The sequence below is a fragment of the Haematobia irritans genome, chromosome 5, assembly GCF_050003625.1.
Source record: "Haematobia irritans isolate KBUSLIRL chromosome 5, ASM5000362v1, whole genome shotgun sequence".
NCBI classification, from domain to species: domain Eukaryota; kingdom Metazoa; phylum Arthropoda; class Insecta; order Diptera; family Muscidae; genus Haematobia; species Haematobia irritans.
In genome coordinates, this window is record NC_134401.1 from 170,219,358 (window position 1) to 170,238,262 (window position 18,905).

The window sequence follows — 18,905 nt, forward strand, 5'->3', positions numbered from 1 at the left end:
CGAATCCAACCATCTTGCAGTCTATACACGCAAAAAAATAATTATTTCCTCCCAAACGAAATTTTAGACAAACAAAGTTCGTTTCTCATTTGCTTTTCGCTGTAAAGAAGTGTATTTGGAGGAAAATTATATACTTTTTGTGATAAACGTTTATTCTTTTCCAGGATGTAAAAACAATTTCATAAAGACTAACTCAAAAAAAACATTGTTTTCTTGCTAATTGCATTTTCCCTCACATCTTTCTCACATCCACGAGGTTTTTTAGTTCTTAACACCTTTTCCTGTAATACCAACAATGTAGAAGAAATTATACAATTTTATAAATTTTAAAATTTTTTTTACCTTTCGCCTGAACGGAGAATCGATCCGCGGACCATGCACTTTGTAAGCCAACACACTAACCACTGAGCTATGTACCTGTTATGGTCATCAATAGATAATTATCCACATAAGTTATATTTATATAGCATAGCTTGCGGCGCCCACGAACCGAATAAACAAAGTTTATTTAACAGAAACAAACACTTAGTTTGGCACCGTGGAGCAGTGGTTGCTACGTCCGACGTGCATGCCAAGGGTCGTGGGTTCGATCCCTGCTCCGACCAAAGTTTTTTTATTTTATTTTTTTTTTTACATATATTCCAGATATGTTCGGAAGATTCCGAAAAAATGTTCAACATTACATTGTAGTATATTAAATTTTGAACTGTAAAATGTGTCTTATTAAAGACCTAAAGTCAGAAAAGAACAGTGTTTGATATAAACGAAATGGACTGTGTTGTTGTTTCAAAAACAACTCTTTTTATTGAAAAAATAAAAATTTTGTAACAAACGAATTTTTTTGGTGATAAAAGTTTAAAATTTTCGAAGCAATTCAAAAAACTCTAACAAAAGAAAAACGTTTTCGGTACACGTTTTCCAAACGTTTTTTTTCTTTGCGTGTAGGGCTTTGCCCAGATAAATTTGACAAACATTCTTTTCCTCTGTTGGTTAAGCTAAGCTTGTAGTTTAGTCAATGTAAGGTTTTAAGAAATAAAAATTTGACAAAATCTTCTATAGAAATAAAATTTTGACAACATTTTCTATGGAAATAAAATTTTGGAAAAAAGTTTTTTTTTCTAGTTTCTTGGTAAAATTTTCTCCCAATTTTGGTAGATTATTTTTTGGCACGAACTATTAATTTCAAGGATAGATTTGCGATGAAAAGGACATAAAATTATTGTTGGGTTTATTTAAAACGCGACTTTATAATTTCAAAGAAAATAACTTCATTAATTTAATTCGCATTTTTATACCTCCACCATAGGATACTACCTTTTTCATTCCGTTTGTTGTTACACATCGAAATATTTTGCTCAGCCCCATAAATACACATACTCTGGATCGTGGTGAAATTCGATCGAGTCGACCTCCGTCGGCCTGTGAACCTTCGGAATTTCTTGTAAGAGCAAATTTAAAATATAAAATGTTTGGAAAACGGTTATATCAAACGTTACTTTTTCAGGTTTTTGTATCTCACAAAAACAAAAAAAAAAAAATATATATATATATATATATATATATATATATATATATATATATATATATATATATATATATATATATATATATATATATATATATATATATATATATATATATATATATATATATATATATATATATATATATATATATATATATTATTTTAAAAACAAAGTCATTTCCGGTTATTTTCGTCTACTCAAAAATTATGTGACGTGTGAAATAAAGTGAATGTTAATCTTTAAAAGTCATATAATATTTCGAAATATTGTTTTATTTTCGTTAAATACAATATGTTCTAATTAACAAATGTAATAATGATACAAAAAAAAACTATTTTTTATATAAAAAAAAAAAAAATATTTATGTATTTATATATTTATGTCCCAAAGTACGCTAAACAATTTTACCTCAACAGACATGTTTGGCTTCATGTGTTGCTTTTGTGTGGATGGCTATTGTTGAGTATGACACCTACATTCTTTGTATTACAGAAGAGAAAGTCGCGAGAGCTAAGTAACTCATGTAGTAGTGCGAGATAGAGAAAATAAAAACATTTTTTGAGTATTACTCAAATTGTCTTTACATCCTATAAAATACATGTTCATTTATCCCGAAAAATAGTATACAATTCTTCTCAACAAACTTTTTTACCGTGAAAAGAAATATCCAAACAATATTCGTTCGTTGGTCTACAATTTCGTTTGGAAGAAATATTTTTTTTTTGCGTGTAGCTGTTTGGTAGATTTTATGCTCCATTACGAGATTAATTGAATGTATTTTTAGCAAGGACTTTCAATGGAGTAGTATATATTTATGGAATTTCCCCCCAAAAACTTTCAATGTCTTAAAACAACTGAATCAATTTGAATCTGTGACGTTAAGACAAAAGTGTGGCTTTAGCTATTGATTTATGAAAATTAAAATAAACAAAATCGAAATAATAATAACAATTGGCACTAAAGCTAAGCAAATTGTTGTCTCTTTAGCCAACTATATCAATAGAATTATTTAAAAATATGGAACTTTCTTTAATGGATCTGCACAACGCATATCAAAATTGATATACGATTTGCTATAAATACCTCAAGCAATGTGGATATTCTATAGCATTTGGGGAAAAAACATTTGAAGCGTTTCGTAATTCGAGGATATTTGGAGTTTAAAAATGAAATTCTTCTTGATTTTCGCTGTAATCCTAGCTGTGACGGCTTGCATGATCAACGCTCTTCCTGCACCCACTGACGAAGAGCCAGAAAAACCAAAAATTCTCAGTCGTTATAAGAGATTCACCTGTGATGTCTTGAGTGGTTTGAAGGTGGAACACTCTGCCTGTGCTATCCACTGTCTTATGCAGTTCAAAAAGGGTGGCTATTGCAACGATAAAGCCGTTTGTGTTTGCAAATAAATGAATATACATTAATGGATTCGTGTGGAATCTTTTTTAATTAATTCTGGATTTTTCTTATTGCATACTGGAGAAAATATCGTAACATTGGATGAGGTTATATTGACGGTATCATATATCGGTATGGAGTAAAGGAAATGACATTTTTGGGTAAAATACGAAAATCCTTATAAAAATGCACATGCATTGGCTCTAAATTTTTCAAGACTGCATGAAACCAATACTCAAAGTGGCATATAAATTATTTTTGTACAACGACATGGGTATTGTAATTACACGCTCACAAAAAATCGCTTCTGTAACATATACTCCCAAACATATTTTGCTTCAAGCATATACATTTTTGGGTATTGCCCAAACATATATATGTTTGATCTCTTCCAATATATAATATGTTTGAAAGCATATTGGTCTAAACAATATATGTTTGGGTAGTCTAAGTTCCAAACATTTTGTATTTTTGCATCCAAATTCAATAATGTTGTCTTCCAAAAAACAATATGTTATTATGTGAACATATAATATGTTTGGAAGCATTTTGCACCCAAAAATATTATATGCTTAAAAAAAATTCTCCCAAACAATATTGTGCTCAAAATTTTATTTATTTATTTATATATTTACAATCATAATGAATTATGAAAATAAACAGGTAATATAGGTGCTAACAACATAGGTTTTCGACCTGAATGCTCAAAATTTTGTTTCTGCCCAATTGTATATTCCCCGACATCTTTCTCACTTCCACGAGATTTTTTAGTTCTTAGCACCTTTTTCTGTAATACAAACATTATAGAAGAAATTATTCAATTGTATGATTTTTTTATTTTAATTTTACCTTTTGCCGGACGGGGATTCGAACAGCGGACCACACAGTTTGTAAGGATCAAAGAAGTAGCTGATCAATTGCCCAAGGAAAAATAAAATGTTAATTTTGTAATAACAAGCAACAACCACCAACTTAATTCAATATTGCTCCCTGTTAAATAGCGCTTCAAGCTACTAAACACATATATGTTTATAGGCTATTTCTAAATTAATATATGTTTGCATCCAAGCATATTATATTTACAAACATTTTATGTCCCAAACATAATATGTTCTAACATATTAACATATATGTCCCAAACATGTTATGCTAGTTTATGAACATTATATGCTTGCACTCAAAAATATTGTGTTTAAAAATTTGTGTTCCAAACATATAATGTTTATAGCCAAACATATGAAAAACAGTCTTTTTCATCCGTGTAGAATCAACAAGTATGTAAGAGCTAAATTCGGGCTTAGAAATACAAAATTCGAAAATCGTTTTTCGATGTAAAGGGCATATTGGTAGCTCATTATTTTTGCCCCACTTAGACTATTTAGTTGAATGTGATACCATTGTGGCAATGCTACCGTTGTGCCACATTTTGATGTGTTGCCACTTTTGTTTTGCTACTAAATGCCCTACTTTAGACATTTCGTGCTACCATTTTTTGGCATGTTCTCTCACTTTTTAAGTAATTTCTTTTTTAATGCCCTGGATCCCTTTAAAATTATGGATGAGATCAGTGCCTTAACATAATCATATCGAACTAAAGCGTCCAATACAATAATTTTGAGCATTTTTCCTTCTCAAAACAATTGTTGGAATTGTCTACGAAAAACCTCGTCTTTCTTGCAAGTGACACTTTTCAGAAATTCTCAACGGTAACGCTGCGCAGTGGTAAACTTCTGTATTATCACTCAGTTCTGCCCGATTCCATGTTTAGCTCAATGACCAGGGATTTCATATACCAGACAGGGTCAGCATAACAGATCTGAGGATACTGTAGCTGGAGCCGTGAGAAGTTTAAAAAGTTAAAAGTTTCTAAATTTAAAATTTTATAACAACCCCAGAAAAAATCCGAAAAGTGAAGGCCAGATTTGATCGAAAACCTCGCGGTAATAGTAGAAAACTTGCTCGTGAGCGCAACATATTGCGAGAACACATATTGAAAAATGAGCTTTAAAAGTGCAAGAGTTCACCTATACACAAAAAAGTATTGGCTTACAAGAAAAATGCCAATACAGAATTTGGGGTTTTCCGATTAAAAGCCATTCCAAGAAGGAAATGTATACCTTCGCCCCAGACCTTAAGCGCCGCCTATGAGGTCTGGTTAGAAAGAAAAGAGCCAATGAGTTGCTTCGCTTACATGGAAAAGGCCAATACAGAATTTGGTTTTCTCCGATGAAACGCCATTCCAAGATGGAAATGTATACTTTCGCCACCAGACCTGTTTGAAAGCATATTGGTCTAAACAATATATGTTTGGGTAGTCTAAGTTCCAAACATTTTGTATTTTTGCATCCAAATTCAATAATGTTGTCTTCCAAAAAACAATATGTTATTATGTGAACATATAATATGTTTGGAAGCATTTTGCACCCAAAAATATTATATGCTTAAAAAAAATTCTCCCAAACAATATTGTGCTCAAAATTTTATTTATTTATTTATATATTTACAATCATAATGAATTATGAAAATAAACAGGTAATATAGGTGCTAACAACATAGGTTTTCGACCTGAATGCTCAAAATTTTGTTTCTGCCCAATTGTATATTCCCCGACATCTTTCTCACTTCCACGAGATTTTTTAGTTCTTAGCACCTTTTTCTGTAATACAAACATTATAGAAGAAATTATTCAATTGTATGATTTTTTTATTTTAATTTTACCTTTTGCCGGACGGGGATTCGAACAGCGGACCACACAGTTTGTAAGGATCAAAGAAGTAGCTGATCAATTGCCCAAGGAAAAATAAAATGTTAATTTTGTAATAACAAGCAACAACCACCAACTTAATTCAATATTGCTCCCTGTTAAATAGCGCTTCAAGCTACTAAACACATATATGTTTATAGGCTATTTCTAAATTAATATATGTTTGCATCCAAGCATATTATATTTACAAACATTTTATGTCCCAAACATAATATGTTCTAACATATTAACATATATGTCCCAAACATGTTATGCTAGTTTATGAACATTATATGCTTGCACTCAAAAATATTGTGTTTAAAAATTTGTGTTCCAAACATATAATGTTTATAGCCAAACATATGAAAAACAGTCTTTTTCATCCGTGTAGAATCAACAAGTATGTAAGAGCTAAATTCGGGCTTAGAAATACAAAATTCGAAAATCGTTTTTCGATGTAAAGGGCATATTGGTAGCTCATTATTTTTGCCCCACTTAGACTATTTAGTTGAATGTGATACCATTGTGGCAATGCTACCGTTGTGCCACATTTTGATGTGTTGCCACTTTTGTTTTGCTACTAAATGCCCTACTTTAGACATTTCGTGCTACCATTTTTTGGCATGTTCTCTCACTTTTTAAGTAATTTCTTTTTTAATGCCCTGGATCCCTTTAAAATTATGGATGAGATCAGTGCCTTAACATAATCATATCGAACTAAAGCGTCCAATACAATAATTTTGAGCATTTTTCCTTCTCAAAACAATTGTTGGAATTGTCTACGAAAAACCTCGTCTTTCTTGCAAGTGACACTTTTCAGAAATTCTCAACGGTAACGCTGCGCAGTGGTAAACTTCTGTATTATCACTCAGTTCTGCCCGATTCCATGTTTAGCTCAATGACCAGGGATTTCATATACCAGACAGGGTCAGCATAACAGATCTGAGGATACTGTAGCTGGAGCCGTGAGAAGTTTAAAAAGTTAAAAGTTTCTAAATTTAAAATTTTATAACAACCCCAGAAAAAATCCGAAAAGTGAAGGCCAGATTTGATCGAAAACCTCGCGGTAATAGTAGAAAACTTGCTCGTGAGCGCAACATATTGCGAGAACACATATTGAAAAATGAGCTTTAAAAGTGCAAGAGTTCACCTATACACAAAAAAGTATTGGCTTACAAGAAAAATGCCAATACAGAATTTGGGGTTTTCCGATTAAAAGCCATTCCAAGAAGGAAATGTATACCTTCGCCCCAGACCTTAAGCGCCGCCTATGAGGTCTGGTTAGAAAGAAAAGAGCCAATGAGTTGCTTCGCTTACATGGAAAAGGCCAATACAGAATTTGGTTTTCTCCGATGAAACGCCATTCCAAGATGGAAATGTATACTTTCGCCACCAGACCTCAAGCGCCGCCTATGACAATGGTGAGGGCCGTAGTATTCATCGACCGCATACACAAAAAATCACCAAAATATTTCCAATTAAAAAGTAGATTGAAGATGAAAACTTTTTCAATTAAAAAATTAATTGATACAATTAACTATTTAATCAAACTCGAAGGGCTAAGTCAGTTAAAAAAATTATTGAATTTTTTAAATATTTAATTAAAAATTTAATGTACACAGTCAAACTTAAAAAACTAACGGCTACATCTAGACTTCGGTTTGCGTCGTTTCGTTTTGCGTTGTTTCGAAGTTGCATCACTGTTGTAATAGTACTAGTTTTAACTTGGCGTCGTTAGATTTTCAAAGTTGCGTTATTATCTATCTCCAATCTTTACATAGTTTGCCATAGAAACTCATAATTCACTTTGTGTCGTGTTTTTGGAACGTATCTGCGACGCAAAGCGAGGTCTAGGTGTATTTTCATGTAACTCCGGCAGATTTTAATTGCCAGTCAACAGAAAAAAAAAATTACAAATATCTTCTCTCTGTTTAACTTTAACTGAAGAAATATGGACAGACAATCATTTGAACCAAGTACATTCCAAAAAGACTCCGTACGCGTCAATCAAAAATGGCTTAAAAAGGAGGTTTATCGCTTCATTTCTACCTCCCAATGGCCACCAAATTTTCACCAAAAACATTGTGGAGAGTGAGGTTTATACTAAAAAAACCAAAGTGTCGATCATCTGAAAAGGACGTTTCTGTCAGCCGCATGAAGATCATTCGTGCCAAAGATAGCCAATTCAAACAAATCTAAACTGATTCTCGGTTTGATAGTGACAAATGTCGTATATTTTCTGCTTTTAAGAAAAAAATCCATTACTTTGTTGTATTACATATCAGCCACCCTGTATAGAAGTTATAGAGAACTGGTGCACGTCTAGAAGTTATCAAAAAGGATTGGCTTTTGTCAATTTTGAAGACGTTCGTATTACCGATGTAGATAAAATCATCATAAATTCTCTTTGAAATACTTGCATACTTTTAGGCGGACAGAAGTTTTTTTTAAATACACATGAAAGTGTTTATTATTTTACTCCAGATGGTTGGCATAACAATAAAATTCTTCAAATACGACATTAACACCAATTTTCATTAGAGTTAGGTTAGCTAAATAACTTTTAAACCTTTCTATGGACATTAGATAGGGTCACGGCCTGAAGGAAAAAAAAAAGTTGATGCGGTCACCCCCCAGTTTTGTAGCATATTCGAAGACAATTTCAGAACACCAAAACTTTTTTTTTTATCGTGCACCCTACGACCCCCCGAAATACAATTTATTGTGCTGTGTCGTCATTTGAAGTCCGATCGAAAAGAAACGCATATCGTTGTTCGTGGTTGATCAGGGGCTATATTTCGTGCATTGGTCATTTTTGACTCCGACGTCAAATTTGATTTTTAATTTTTTTTATTACGCTTCGTATACCCCTATGGTGCCCATTTCTGATAACCATTATAAAGATTTTAACAAAATATGAAACTTTTGCTTTTGAAGTATTTACTTATATTCATAAACAAACAAGTAAGTAAAGTCTAAAGTCGGGCGGGGCCAACTATATTATACCCTTCACCCCTATGTAGGCCAAAATTTGTGTTACATCTCAACTACTTCACATTTGTTGGAAGCTATATAAAGGAGACTACAAAATCTTTAGAATTAAAATTTAAATCGGCTAACGCTATCCAATTAATTGGAGGAAACTTCCATTGAAAATGGGTCTAAAATATGTAACAGTCTACCATATTTCCCCAACTCTGGTGTACGTATATGAGAGCTATATATAATCTGAACCGATTTTGACTAAATTTGACATGTATAGTTAGAATAATAATTCTGCTATCTATGCGAAATGTCACGTAAATGGGAGTATAACTTTGGCCCCCTGGTCATATGAGTGCAAATAGGACGGAAGATATATATGGGAGCCATATCTAAATCTGAACCGATTTCAACCAAATTTGGCACAATTACCGAAATTACTAAACGCACTCTTTGCGCGAAATTTGAAGCAAATCACGGCAAAACCCTGGATTTTGAGGCCATATAAGTTCAAATCGGACGAAAGATATATATGGGAGCTATATCTAAATCTGAATCGATTTGACCATTATTGGCACATACAATAGTATCGTTAAAAGTACCGCTTGTGCAAAATTTGAAGTAAGTCAGGGCAAAACTCTGGCTTTTGAGACCATATAAGTCCAAATCGGGCGAAAGATATATATGTGAGCTATATCTAAATCTGAACCGATTTTAACAAAATTTGACACACTTAACGATACTATTAAACGTACTCCTTGTGCAAAATTTGAAGCAAATCACGGCAAAACTCTGGCTTTTGTGACCATATAAGTTCAAATCGGACGAAAGATATATATGGGAGCTATATCTGAATTTGAACCGATTTCAATCAAATTTACCAAGCATTGGTAGAATGTCAATTCTACCCTCTGTGAAAAATTTCACGAAGATCGGTAGTAAACTTTGGCCTCTGTGGTCATATGAGTCTAAATCGGACGAAAGATATATATGGGAGCTATATCTAAATCTGAACCGATTTGGCTGATATTTTGCAAGATTTTCGAGATTCATAAAATATTTGTTTGAACGGTATTTCAAGAAAATTGGTTGATAAACACGCTAACTATGACCAAATAGGGGATAAATAAAGGGTGATTTGTTAAGAGCTTGATAACTTTTTTTTTAAAAAAAACGCATAAAATTTGCAAAATCTCATCGGTTCTTTATTTGAAACGTTAGATTGGTCCATGACATTTACTTTTTGAAGATAATTTCATTTAAATGTTGACCGCGGCTGCGTCTTAGGTGGTCCATTCGGAAAGTCCAATTTGGGCAACTTTTTCGAGCATTTCGGCCGGAATAGCCCGAATTTCTTCGGAAATGTTGTCTTCCAAAGCTGGAATAGTTGCTGGCTTATTTCTGTAGACTTTAGACTTGACGTAGCCCCACAAAAAATAGTCTAAAGGCGTCAAATCGCATGATCTTGGTGGCCAACTTACCGGTCCATTTCTTGAGATGAATTGTTCTCCGAAGTTTTCCCTCAAAATGGCCATAGAATCGCGAGCTGTGTGGCATGTAGCGCCATCTTGTTGAAACCACATGTCAACCAAGTTCAGTTCTTCCATTTTTGGCAACAAAAAGTTTGTTAGCATCGAACGATAGCGATCGCCATTCACCGTAACGTTGCGTCCAACAGCATCTTTGAAAAAATACGGTCCAATGATTCCACCAGCGTACAAACCACACCAAACAGTGCATTTTTCGGGATGCATGGGCAGTTCTTGAACGGCTTCTGGTTGCTCTTCACTCCAAATGCGGCAATTTTGCTTATTTACGTAGCCATTCAACCAGAAATGAGCCTCATCGCTGAACAAAATTTGTCGATAAAAAAGCGGATTTTCTGCCAACTTTTCTAGGGCCCATTCACTGAAAATTCGACGTTGTGGCTCGTTAGTAAGTCTATTCATGATGAAATGTCAAAGCATACTGAGCATCTTTCTCTTTGACACCATGTCTGAAATCCCACGTGATCTGTCAAATACTAATGCATGAAAATCCTAACCTCAAAAGAATCACCCTTTATATATGACAGCTATATCTAAATCTGAACCGATTTTTTCCAAAACCAATAGCGATTGTCTCTGTCCCAAGAAACGGCCCTACGGACTTGAATTGCGAGCTGAACTTTGTGCACAAAATTACATATACAGACAGACGGACGGACAGACAGACGGACATCGCTAAATCGACTCAGAATTTAATTCTATGCCGATCGGTATACTAAAAGATGGGTCTATGACCACTATTTCTTGGCGTTACATACAAATGCACAAACTTATTATACCCTGTACCACAGTAGTGGTGAAGGGTATAAAAAGTTACAGAGATTTTAAAAAGTCAATAGGTCACCCTATCTCGGGGGGTCGTAGGGTGCACGGAAAAAAAGAAAGTTTTGGTGTTCTGAAATTGTCTTCGAATATGCTACAAAACTGGGGGGTGACCGCATCAACTTTTTTTCGTGATCCTGTCTAATGGACATATCTGTCATATTGCCCATATATTTCATATTCCAGTTAGGAACTTAACTGCTGACATATATTCAGTTAATTATTACTGTTAAATGCCAGCTAAAGCCTGATGGATGGAGCTACACCTAAATGCCCAGTAAAAAAGCGTCTTTTTTGATCCAGAAATGGTGCAAAATTGGCGTAAAAGTGATGAATTTAAGATAGACTTGCATCACTTCTTAATGTGTGATCCGAATTCAGTGTCTTGCATGTGAATTAAAAAAAATGTGACATGTTGCCAAATAAATCATTTGAATTATAATGCATTCTAACGCTTGTCTGAAACGTTTGAACTCAAATATTTTAAAAAATTCGCAATTTTTAAAGAAAGGATTAGCATTTTTTTCGACATTTTAATAATTTGTGCCATTTTGATTTGAAATAAAAAAGTTAAAATTACCCATTAATAATGTGAAAAAAGCGATTTATAAAAAAAATTGGATTAAAATAATTTCCTGTATATTTAAAATAAAGAACGCATACAACCTTACATTGCAATAAGCCTCTACGATTACCCATTGATTTTTAATGAGAAAAATAAAAATTATATATTTTTTTTTATAATCTACTCCATTACAGGTACATTTTTATTATTATCTATCATTTTTATTAATTAATAAAGTTTTGTAAATATATTTAGTTACGGCAAACACATACAGCCTTAGAGTTACAATAGCCTCCACGGTTACCACGCAACACACAGTGGGCAGCACAGGCAGAGTGATTGACTCCGGTACCGCTCAACAAATCACAAGTGGCTCTCTTGTAACGTCCATGAACTTCAGGTTCCAATTGTCTCAAGGCTGTGGCTCCATCAACAAAGTTAGCTTCCTCCGAAGGAGCAGCTGTGGCCAGGCAAGCAGCCATAGCTAAAACGAAAGCGAAAACCACACGGATGAAAAAGACTGTTTTTCATATGTTTGGCTATAAACATTATATGTTTGGAACACAAATTTTTAAACACAATATTTTTGAGTGCAAGCATATAATGTTCATAAACTAGCATAACATGTTTGGGACATATATGTTAATATGTTAGAACATATTATGTTTGGGACATAAACTGTTTGTAAATATAATATGCTTGGATGCAAACATATATTAATTTAGAAATAGCCTATAAACATATATGTGTTTAGTAGCTTGGAGCGCTATTTAACAGAGAGCGATATTGAATTAAGTTGGTGGTTGTTGCTTGTTATTACAAAATTAACATTTTATTTTTCCTTGGACAATTGATCAGCTACTTCTTTGATCCTTACAAACTGTGTGGTCCGCTGTTCGAATCCCCGTCCGGCAAAAGGTAAAATTAAAATAAAAAAATCATAAAATTGAATAATTTCTTCTACAATGTTTGTATTACAGAAAAAGGTGCTAAGAACTAAAAAATCTCGTGGAAGTGAGAAAGATGTGGGGGAATATACAATTGGGCAGAAACAAAATTTTGAGCATTCAGGTCGAAAACCTATGTTGTTAGCACCTATTATTTACCTGTTTATTTTCATAATTCATTATGATTGTAAATATATAAATAAATAAATAAAATTTTGAGCACAATATTGTTTGGGAGAATTTTTTTTAAGCATATAATATTTTTGGGTGCAAAATGCTTCCAAACATATTATATGTTCACATAATAACATATTGTTTTTGGAAGACAACATTATTGAATTTGGATGCAAAAATACAAAATGTTTGGAACTTAGACTACCCAAACATATATTGTTTAGACCAATATGCTTTCAAACATATTATGTATTGGAAGAGATCAAACATATAAATGTTTGGGCAATACCCAAAAATGTATATGCTTGAAGCAAAATATGTTTGGGAGTATATGTTACAGAAGCGATTTTTTGTGAGCGTGCAGGAAGAATTTCATTATTGTTTGTTGAATTGAAATTTTGTCTTTTAGCTTTCGAGCTTAATTGCAAAACTGATGTCAGCACTCATTCAGGTGTGAATATTTATACTCGCAAAATCACCCGCTGCATCTTTGTATTAATATTTTCATTGTATAGCAGAAGATTATTTTGTAGTAGTTTACAGATTGACGTTATGTGTTCTACGAATTTTTGTTTATGTTTTGCGAGGGGGAATCACTTAAGTGGAATGCAAAAGATGAAAATGGCATTTTCGTCTAATTGTAATTTTTCAGTCTTAAAATTCAATTAATGGACTGTGATTCCTGTTAAAAACAACTGAACTATTTTAATGTTTTTCAAAACTGAATTCGAATACTGAATAATGGGCATTTCGACTTTTTACCAAATCGGCATTTAACTTCTTAGAAAACTTAGATATATATTAGATCATACACTAAAAAAGGATTTACTTGAATTCAAAGATTTTGATATTGATTCTGAGGGAAATATGCTGCTTCTTTAAAATAAAGATACTTTTTAGGGAGATTTCTAGCTATAAATCCATTTTAGTTCATGGAATTTTTACACCAAGAAAGGGAATATGATCACCTCAAACATGTTTATAGGGCAAAATGTTATTTTTGGATGGTGACCGTGTAACATGTTCGCTGCAACCATGTTATTTTCTCGGAAATTATGTATCTGTTTTTGGAAAGCATGTTATGTTTGCCGAGAAAACAACATTTTTGTAACAAACATGTTACCTGGTCACCATCCAAAAAAAAAAAAAACATTTTGCTCTTGAAACATGTTTGAGGTGATCATATTCTTTCCCTGGGTGCACGTTTTAAGAAAGTTTCCATAACTTTTTATTACTAAATTCGTGCCTCCTCCAAAATAGTTTAGAATTTTATAAAATTTGTAAATTTTATCAATAATGAACTCATTAGCTCCCTTCGCGGTGTTTTAGTAACGCTATTCACGCACAAACAAATGCCAGTTTTAAAATTCAAATTATAAAGGATACTTCAAAGTATTTTTTTATTTCAAAGAAACTTTAAACCAAAGATGATGAATCCTTAAAATAATCCTCAGCCTATATTTGAAGCGTTTTTATCTGAAATCTAAAGATTCAATATTTCAGTAAATTTAAGGACGATTTCTTTAAATCAAAAATGTGTTTCTTTACTTTAAGGAAAATTTTCCTTAGATCAAAGACATGCTACTTTAACGAAGGGATGCAAATTTCCAAAATTTGTGTCCTAAATTTAAGAATTTTTTTTTTCATACATACATTATAAACTTTATTTTAAAGAAATTTGTCCTAAATATTTTGTGAATTGCGCATCCTAAAATTTAGGTTGCAAAATATTTAATATCACGTAAATCTTTTTTTCAATGTACACTAAAAAAAGAATTACTTGGATCCAAACATTTTGATTTTAAGGATTTTGGTATTAATTCTGAGGCAAAAATGCTGCTTCTCTAAAATAAAATAAACAAGTATATACGGCCGTAAGTTCGGCCAGGCCCAATCTTACCCAGCAAAAACTACTTCAGCAGTAAAAGTTTAGTTGCGCTTTTTGGTATACAATAAAGTAGGTAGTGCATCTACACTGCAGGAATCGGTGCCAATAACGTAAACGAGTAATCAAACAAGTTTATGATCATTCGTTTACGTTATTGCATCCAATTCATGCAGTATAGATGCATGAAAGGTAGTGCAATATTTCTATTAAAATGAGCAATTATATCAGCGCTATGTAGAAGCTGCTCTAAATCGGGACATCGCCCACAGAAATCAGCGCTGATTCGGTTGTTTTGTAAGCAGTTGGTACTGCCTCTCTCCCTTACAATCCTGCTGAAATAGTGCTCCATTTTTTGCGGGTATGTCCCCTCCAGCATGAATTGCGTAGAAACTTCTACGAAAGACTGTCACCCAAAATCGAATTACTTGGGTTGTGGTATCTTAAATCGATTTCTAAATTGTGATTTAGTCCATACGTGGTATATATTAGACAAAAAAGGCATATGTAGGTAATTCTACAAATAATTACGAATTGACATGGACTTTTCCACGGTACGTAGAGAGCCAGAATTGAAATATTGGGGTCGCTTATATGGGGGCTATACAGAATAATGAGCTTGATAGGGACCAATTTTTGTGTGATCGATTTATCTGAGGGCTATATAACTATAGACCGATATGGACCTAGTTAGGCATGGTTGTTAACGGCTAGCACAGTGTACCAAATTTCAACTGACTCGGATGAAATTTGCTCCTCCAAGAGTCTCCAAAAACAAATCTCGGGATCGGTTTATATGGGGGCTATATATGATTAAGGACTGATATGGAATACTTTTGCCATGGTTGTTAAATATCATATACTACACCCACGTACCAAATTTCAACCAGATCGGATGAATTTTGCTTCTCCAAAAGGCACCGGAGGTCAAATCTGGGGATCGATTTATATGGGGGCTATATATAATTATGGACTGATATGAACCAATTCCTGCATGTTTGTTGGATACCATATGCTAATATCACGTACCAAATTTCAACCGTATCGGATGAATTGTGCTCTTCCAAGGGGCTCCGGAGGTCAAATCTGGGGATCGGTTTATATGGACCTATAACATATATAATTATTGACCGATTTCGACCAATTTTTGCATGGGTGTTTGAGGCCATATATTAACACCACGTACCAAATTTCAACTGAATCAGATGAATTTTGATCTTCCAAGAGGCTCCGGAGGTCAAATCTGGTGATCGGTTTATATGGGGGCTACATATAATAATGGACCGATTTCGATCAATTTTTGCATGGTCATTAGAGACCATATACTAACACCATGTACCAAATTACAGCCGGATCGGATGAAATTTGCCTATCTTAGAGGCTCCGGAAGCCAAATCGGGGGATTGGTTTATATAGGGGCTATATGTAATTATGGGCCGATGTGGACCAATATTTGCAAGGTTGTTAAAGACCATATACTAACAGCATGTACCAAATTTCAGCCGGATCGGATGAAATTTGCTTCTCTTAGAGCAATCGCAAGCCAAATTTGGGGGTCCGTTTATATGGGGGCTATACGTAAAAGTGGACCGCTATGGCCCATTTGCAATACCATCCGACCTACATCAGTAACAACTACTTGTGCCAAGTTTCAAGTCGATAGCTAGTTTCGTTCGGAAGTTAGCGTGATTTCAACAGACGAACGGACGGACGGACATGCTCAGATCGACTCAGAATTTCACCACGACCCAGAATATATATATATATATATATATATATATATATATATATATATATATATATATATATATATATATATATATATATATATATATATATATATATATATATATATATATATATATATATATATATATATATATATATATATATATATATATATATATATATATATATATATATATATATATATATATATATATATATATATATATATATATATATATATATATATATATATATATATATATATATATATACTTTATGGGGTCTTAGAGCAATAATTCGTTGTGTTACAAAAGGAATGACAAAGTTAATATACCCCCATCCTACACTGAAAAAAAAGCATGCCCGGTTCCAAAGATTTTGTCTTTACTTTAAACAATTTGGTATTGATTCCGAGCCAAAGAAGCGGAGAATACAAGTAAGGATACTTTTACGACACAATTCCCTTTAAAATTTGGGTTTTGTGTACTTGTATCTAGGAAGCAAATTTTAATTTTTCGCTTTCTCAGCTTATTTTCTTCATATGCTACCAAAGTCCTTTAAAAACGAGTTAAGGACAACTTTATTTTCCAAATTAAGACTCGACATCCAGTAGAAATTATGCTATGTTTCAAGTAAAAAACATCTTTAAAATAAAGTTTAGAAAAACATGTCCTAAATTTGAACGATTTTTTGCTTTATAGTCAAGACGCAAAAAGGCAACAAATTTAAAGACAAATTCATTAAATTTAAAGAATTTTTCTGAATTATTAAAGTCAAGTTGACCTTAGCCCAAACATTTTTTCTTTCATGTTATGATACCGATTTTTAAGTCAAATCACATTACGACTTCATTGAAAATATTATCGACTTTTGGACAAAGAAAAAAACTTTATATTAGAGAAATACGTCTTCTATGCTAAGCAAAATTTGCATTCGTATTTTAAAGACATGAAATCTTTGACCTCACGACAATATTTTTTTCAGTGTATGGTGGAGGGTATAAAAATAAAATAATAGCTTTAATCCTAGATTTTATAAAATTACGATACAGCCCTTATTTGAATTTTCATTCCCTTTTTGCGCTATGTTAACAAAGTTATTTATGTAAAATTAAAAGCCAATTAAAAAAAGTATATAACAGATACTTCAAATTAAAAAATTTTCTTAATTACAAAAAACTTAAAACCGAAAATTCAAAATGCAAAATCCGTAAAATAAAATAAATCTTAGTCTATATATGAAGTTTTTTGTTTTTAATCTACAGATCCAATACCTAAGTTAATTTCAATAATATTTCTTAGTAAAATTAAAAATGTTTTTCTTAACTTTAAGGAAATTTAGCTGTACTTCAAGGGCATGCGACTTTAAAGGTGGCAAGCAAATTTCAAAGATCCATGAAAGCAAAGACTATTAACTTTCTTTTAATTATTTTTTATTTAAGGATTTTAATTATTTAAAAAAAAAATCTTTAAAAATTCTTTCTTTAAATTTTGTTTAAGAAATTTGTCCTTAATATTGTGTAAATTTTGCGCCTTAAAATCTCGGCTGCACTGTCATTTATATTAAGTTAATATATTTTTCGATGTATGTTGCAAGGTATGCACGTGCACAAAATGTTCTCCCCAATTTAATACGTTTGGGATGATTTTGTTTTTTTGTTTCCTTTCCTAAGATTTATTCTAAACATTTGCTATGGTAATAATGTGTCCCCTAAATAGCAGGCTAAAAAGACACATACATACTTATTTCTAAATATGGAATGGAAGCTTTAGTGGTTCCCCCAAGTAAACCACATATAAAGACGTAGAACAAAAAACCTCAATAAACTATGATAATATTAGAATTTGAACAAAGATGCAATAGATGCTTAAGGGTATATAAACATTCGCCTGTATGAATACAGTCATCAGTTTTGCAATTAACCTCGAAAGCTAAAGATACAATTTTTAAAGTATCCAATTTTAACCCAACACACAAATCAATAATGAAATTCTTCCTGGTTTTCGCTTTTGTTTTGGCTATGGCTGCTTGCCTGGCCACAGCTGCACCTTCCGAGGAAGCTAACTTTGTTGATGGAGCCACAGCCTTGAGACAATTGGAACCTGAAGTTCATGGACGTTACAAGAGAGCCACTTGCGATTTGTTGAGCGGTACCGGAGTCAGTCACTCTGCCTGTGCTGCCCATTGTGTGTTGCGTGGTAACCGTGGAGGCTATTGTAACTCTAAGGCTGTATGTGTTTGCCGTAACTAAATATATTTACAAAACTTTATTAAATAATGAAAATGATAGATAATAATAAAAATGTACCTGTAACGGAGTAGTTTAAAAAACAAAGACGTATTTTTATTTTTGTCCTTAAAACTCAATGGGTAATCGTGGAGGCTTATTGCAATTCTAAGGCTATGTGTATGTTTGCCGCAACAGAATATTTACAAAACTATATTAAAGGGTTGAGAAATATTAAGTAGTAATTTTGTGGAATAAGTAGAAAACCAGACACCTGCCAATAGTTGACAGTTGTCTGGGATATTAACACATTAAAATTAACCTCTCATAACTGTATACACAGGCAAGGAATATGATCACGTAA

The 18,905-nt window shown here is 32.7% G+C and overlaps 3 protein-coding genes across 3 annotated transcripts; 2 read left to right on the forward strand and 1 right to left on the reverse strand.

Moving 5' to 3' along the window:
* Positions 1–2,692: 2,692 nt before the first annotated feature.
* Positions 2,693–2,932, forward strand: LOC142240414 (defensin Lucifensin-like). Its single transcript, XM_075312125.1, has one exon. The coding sequence runs from the start codon at positions 2,693–2,695 to the stop codon at positions 2,930–2,932; it is 240 nt and encodes a 79-aa protein (XP_075168240.1).
* Positions 2,933–11,739: 8,807 nt separating this feature from the next.
* On the reverse strand, positions 11,740–12,110 carry LOC142240765 (defensin). Its single transcript, XM_075312486.1, has one exon. The coding sequence runs from the start codon at positions 12,060–12,062 to the stop codon at positions 11,832–11,834; it is 231 nt and encodes a 76-aa protein (XP_075168601.1). The 5' UTR covers positions 12,063–12,110; the 3' UTR covers positions 11,740–11,831.
* A 6,103-nt stretch (positions 12,111–18,213) lies between these two features.
* Positions 18,214–18,649, forward strand: LOC142240879 (phormicin-like). The gene has a single exon (XM_075312629.1). The coding sequence runs from the start codon at positions 18,299–18,301 to the stop codon at positions 18,563–18,565; it is 267 nt and encodes an 88-aa protein (XP_075168744.1). The 5' UTR covers positions 18,214–18,298; the 3' UTR covers positions 18,566–18,649.
* Positions 18,650–18,905: the final 256 nt, after the last annotated feature.

Coding starts and splice junctions, on each gene's coding strand:
- LOC142240879 (XM_075312629.1), top strand. CDS start 18,299: ATGAAATTCTTCCTGGTTTTCGCTTTTGTTTTGGCTATGGCTGCTTGC.
- LOC142240765 (XM_075312486.1), bottom strand. CDS start 12,062: ATGGCTGCTTGCCTGGCCACAGCTGCTCCTTCGGAGGAAGCTAACTTT.
- LOC142240414 (XM_075312125.1), top strand. CDS start 2,693: ATGAAATTCTTCTTGATTTTCGCTGTAATCCTAGCTGTGACGGCTTGC.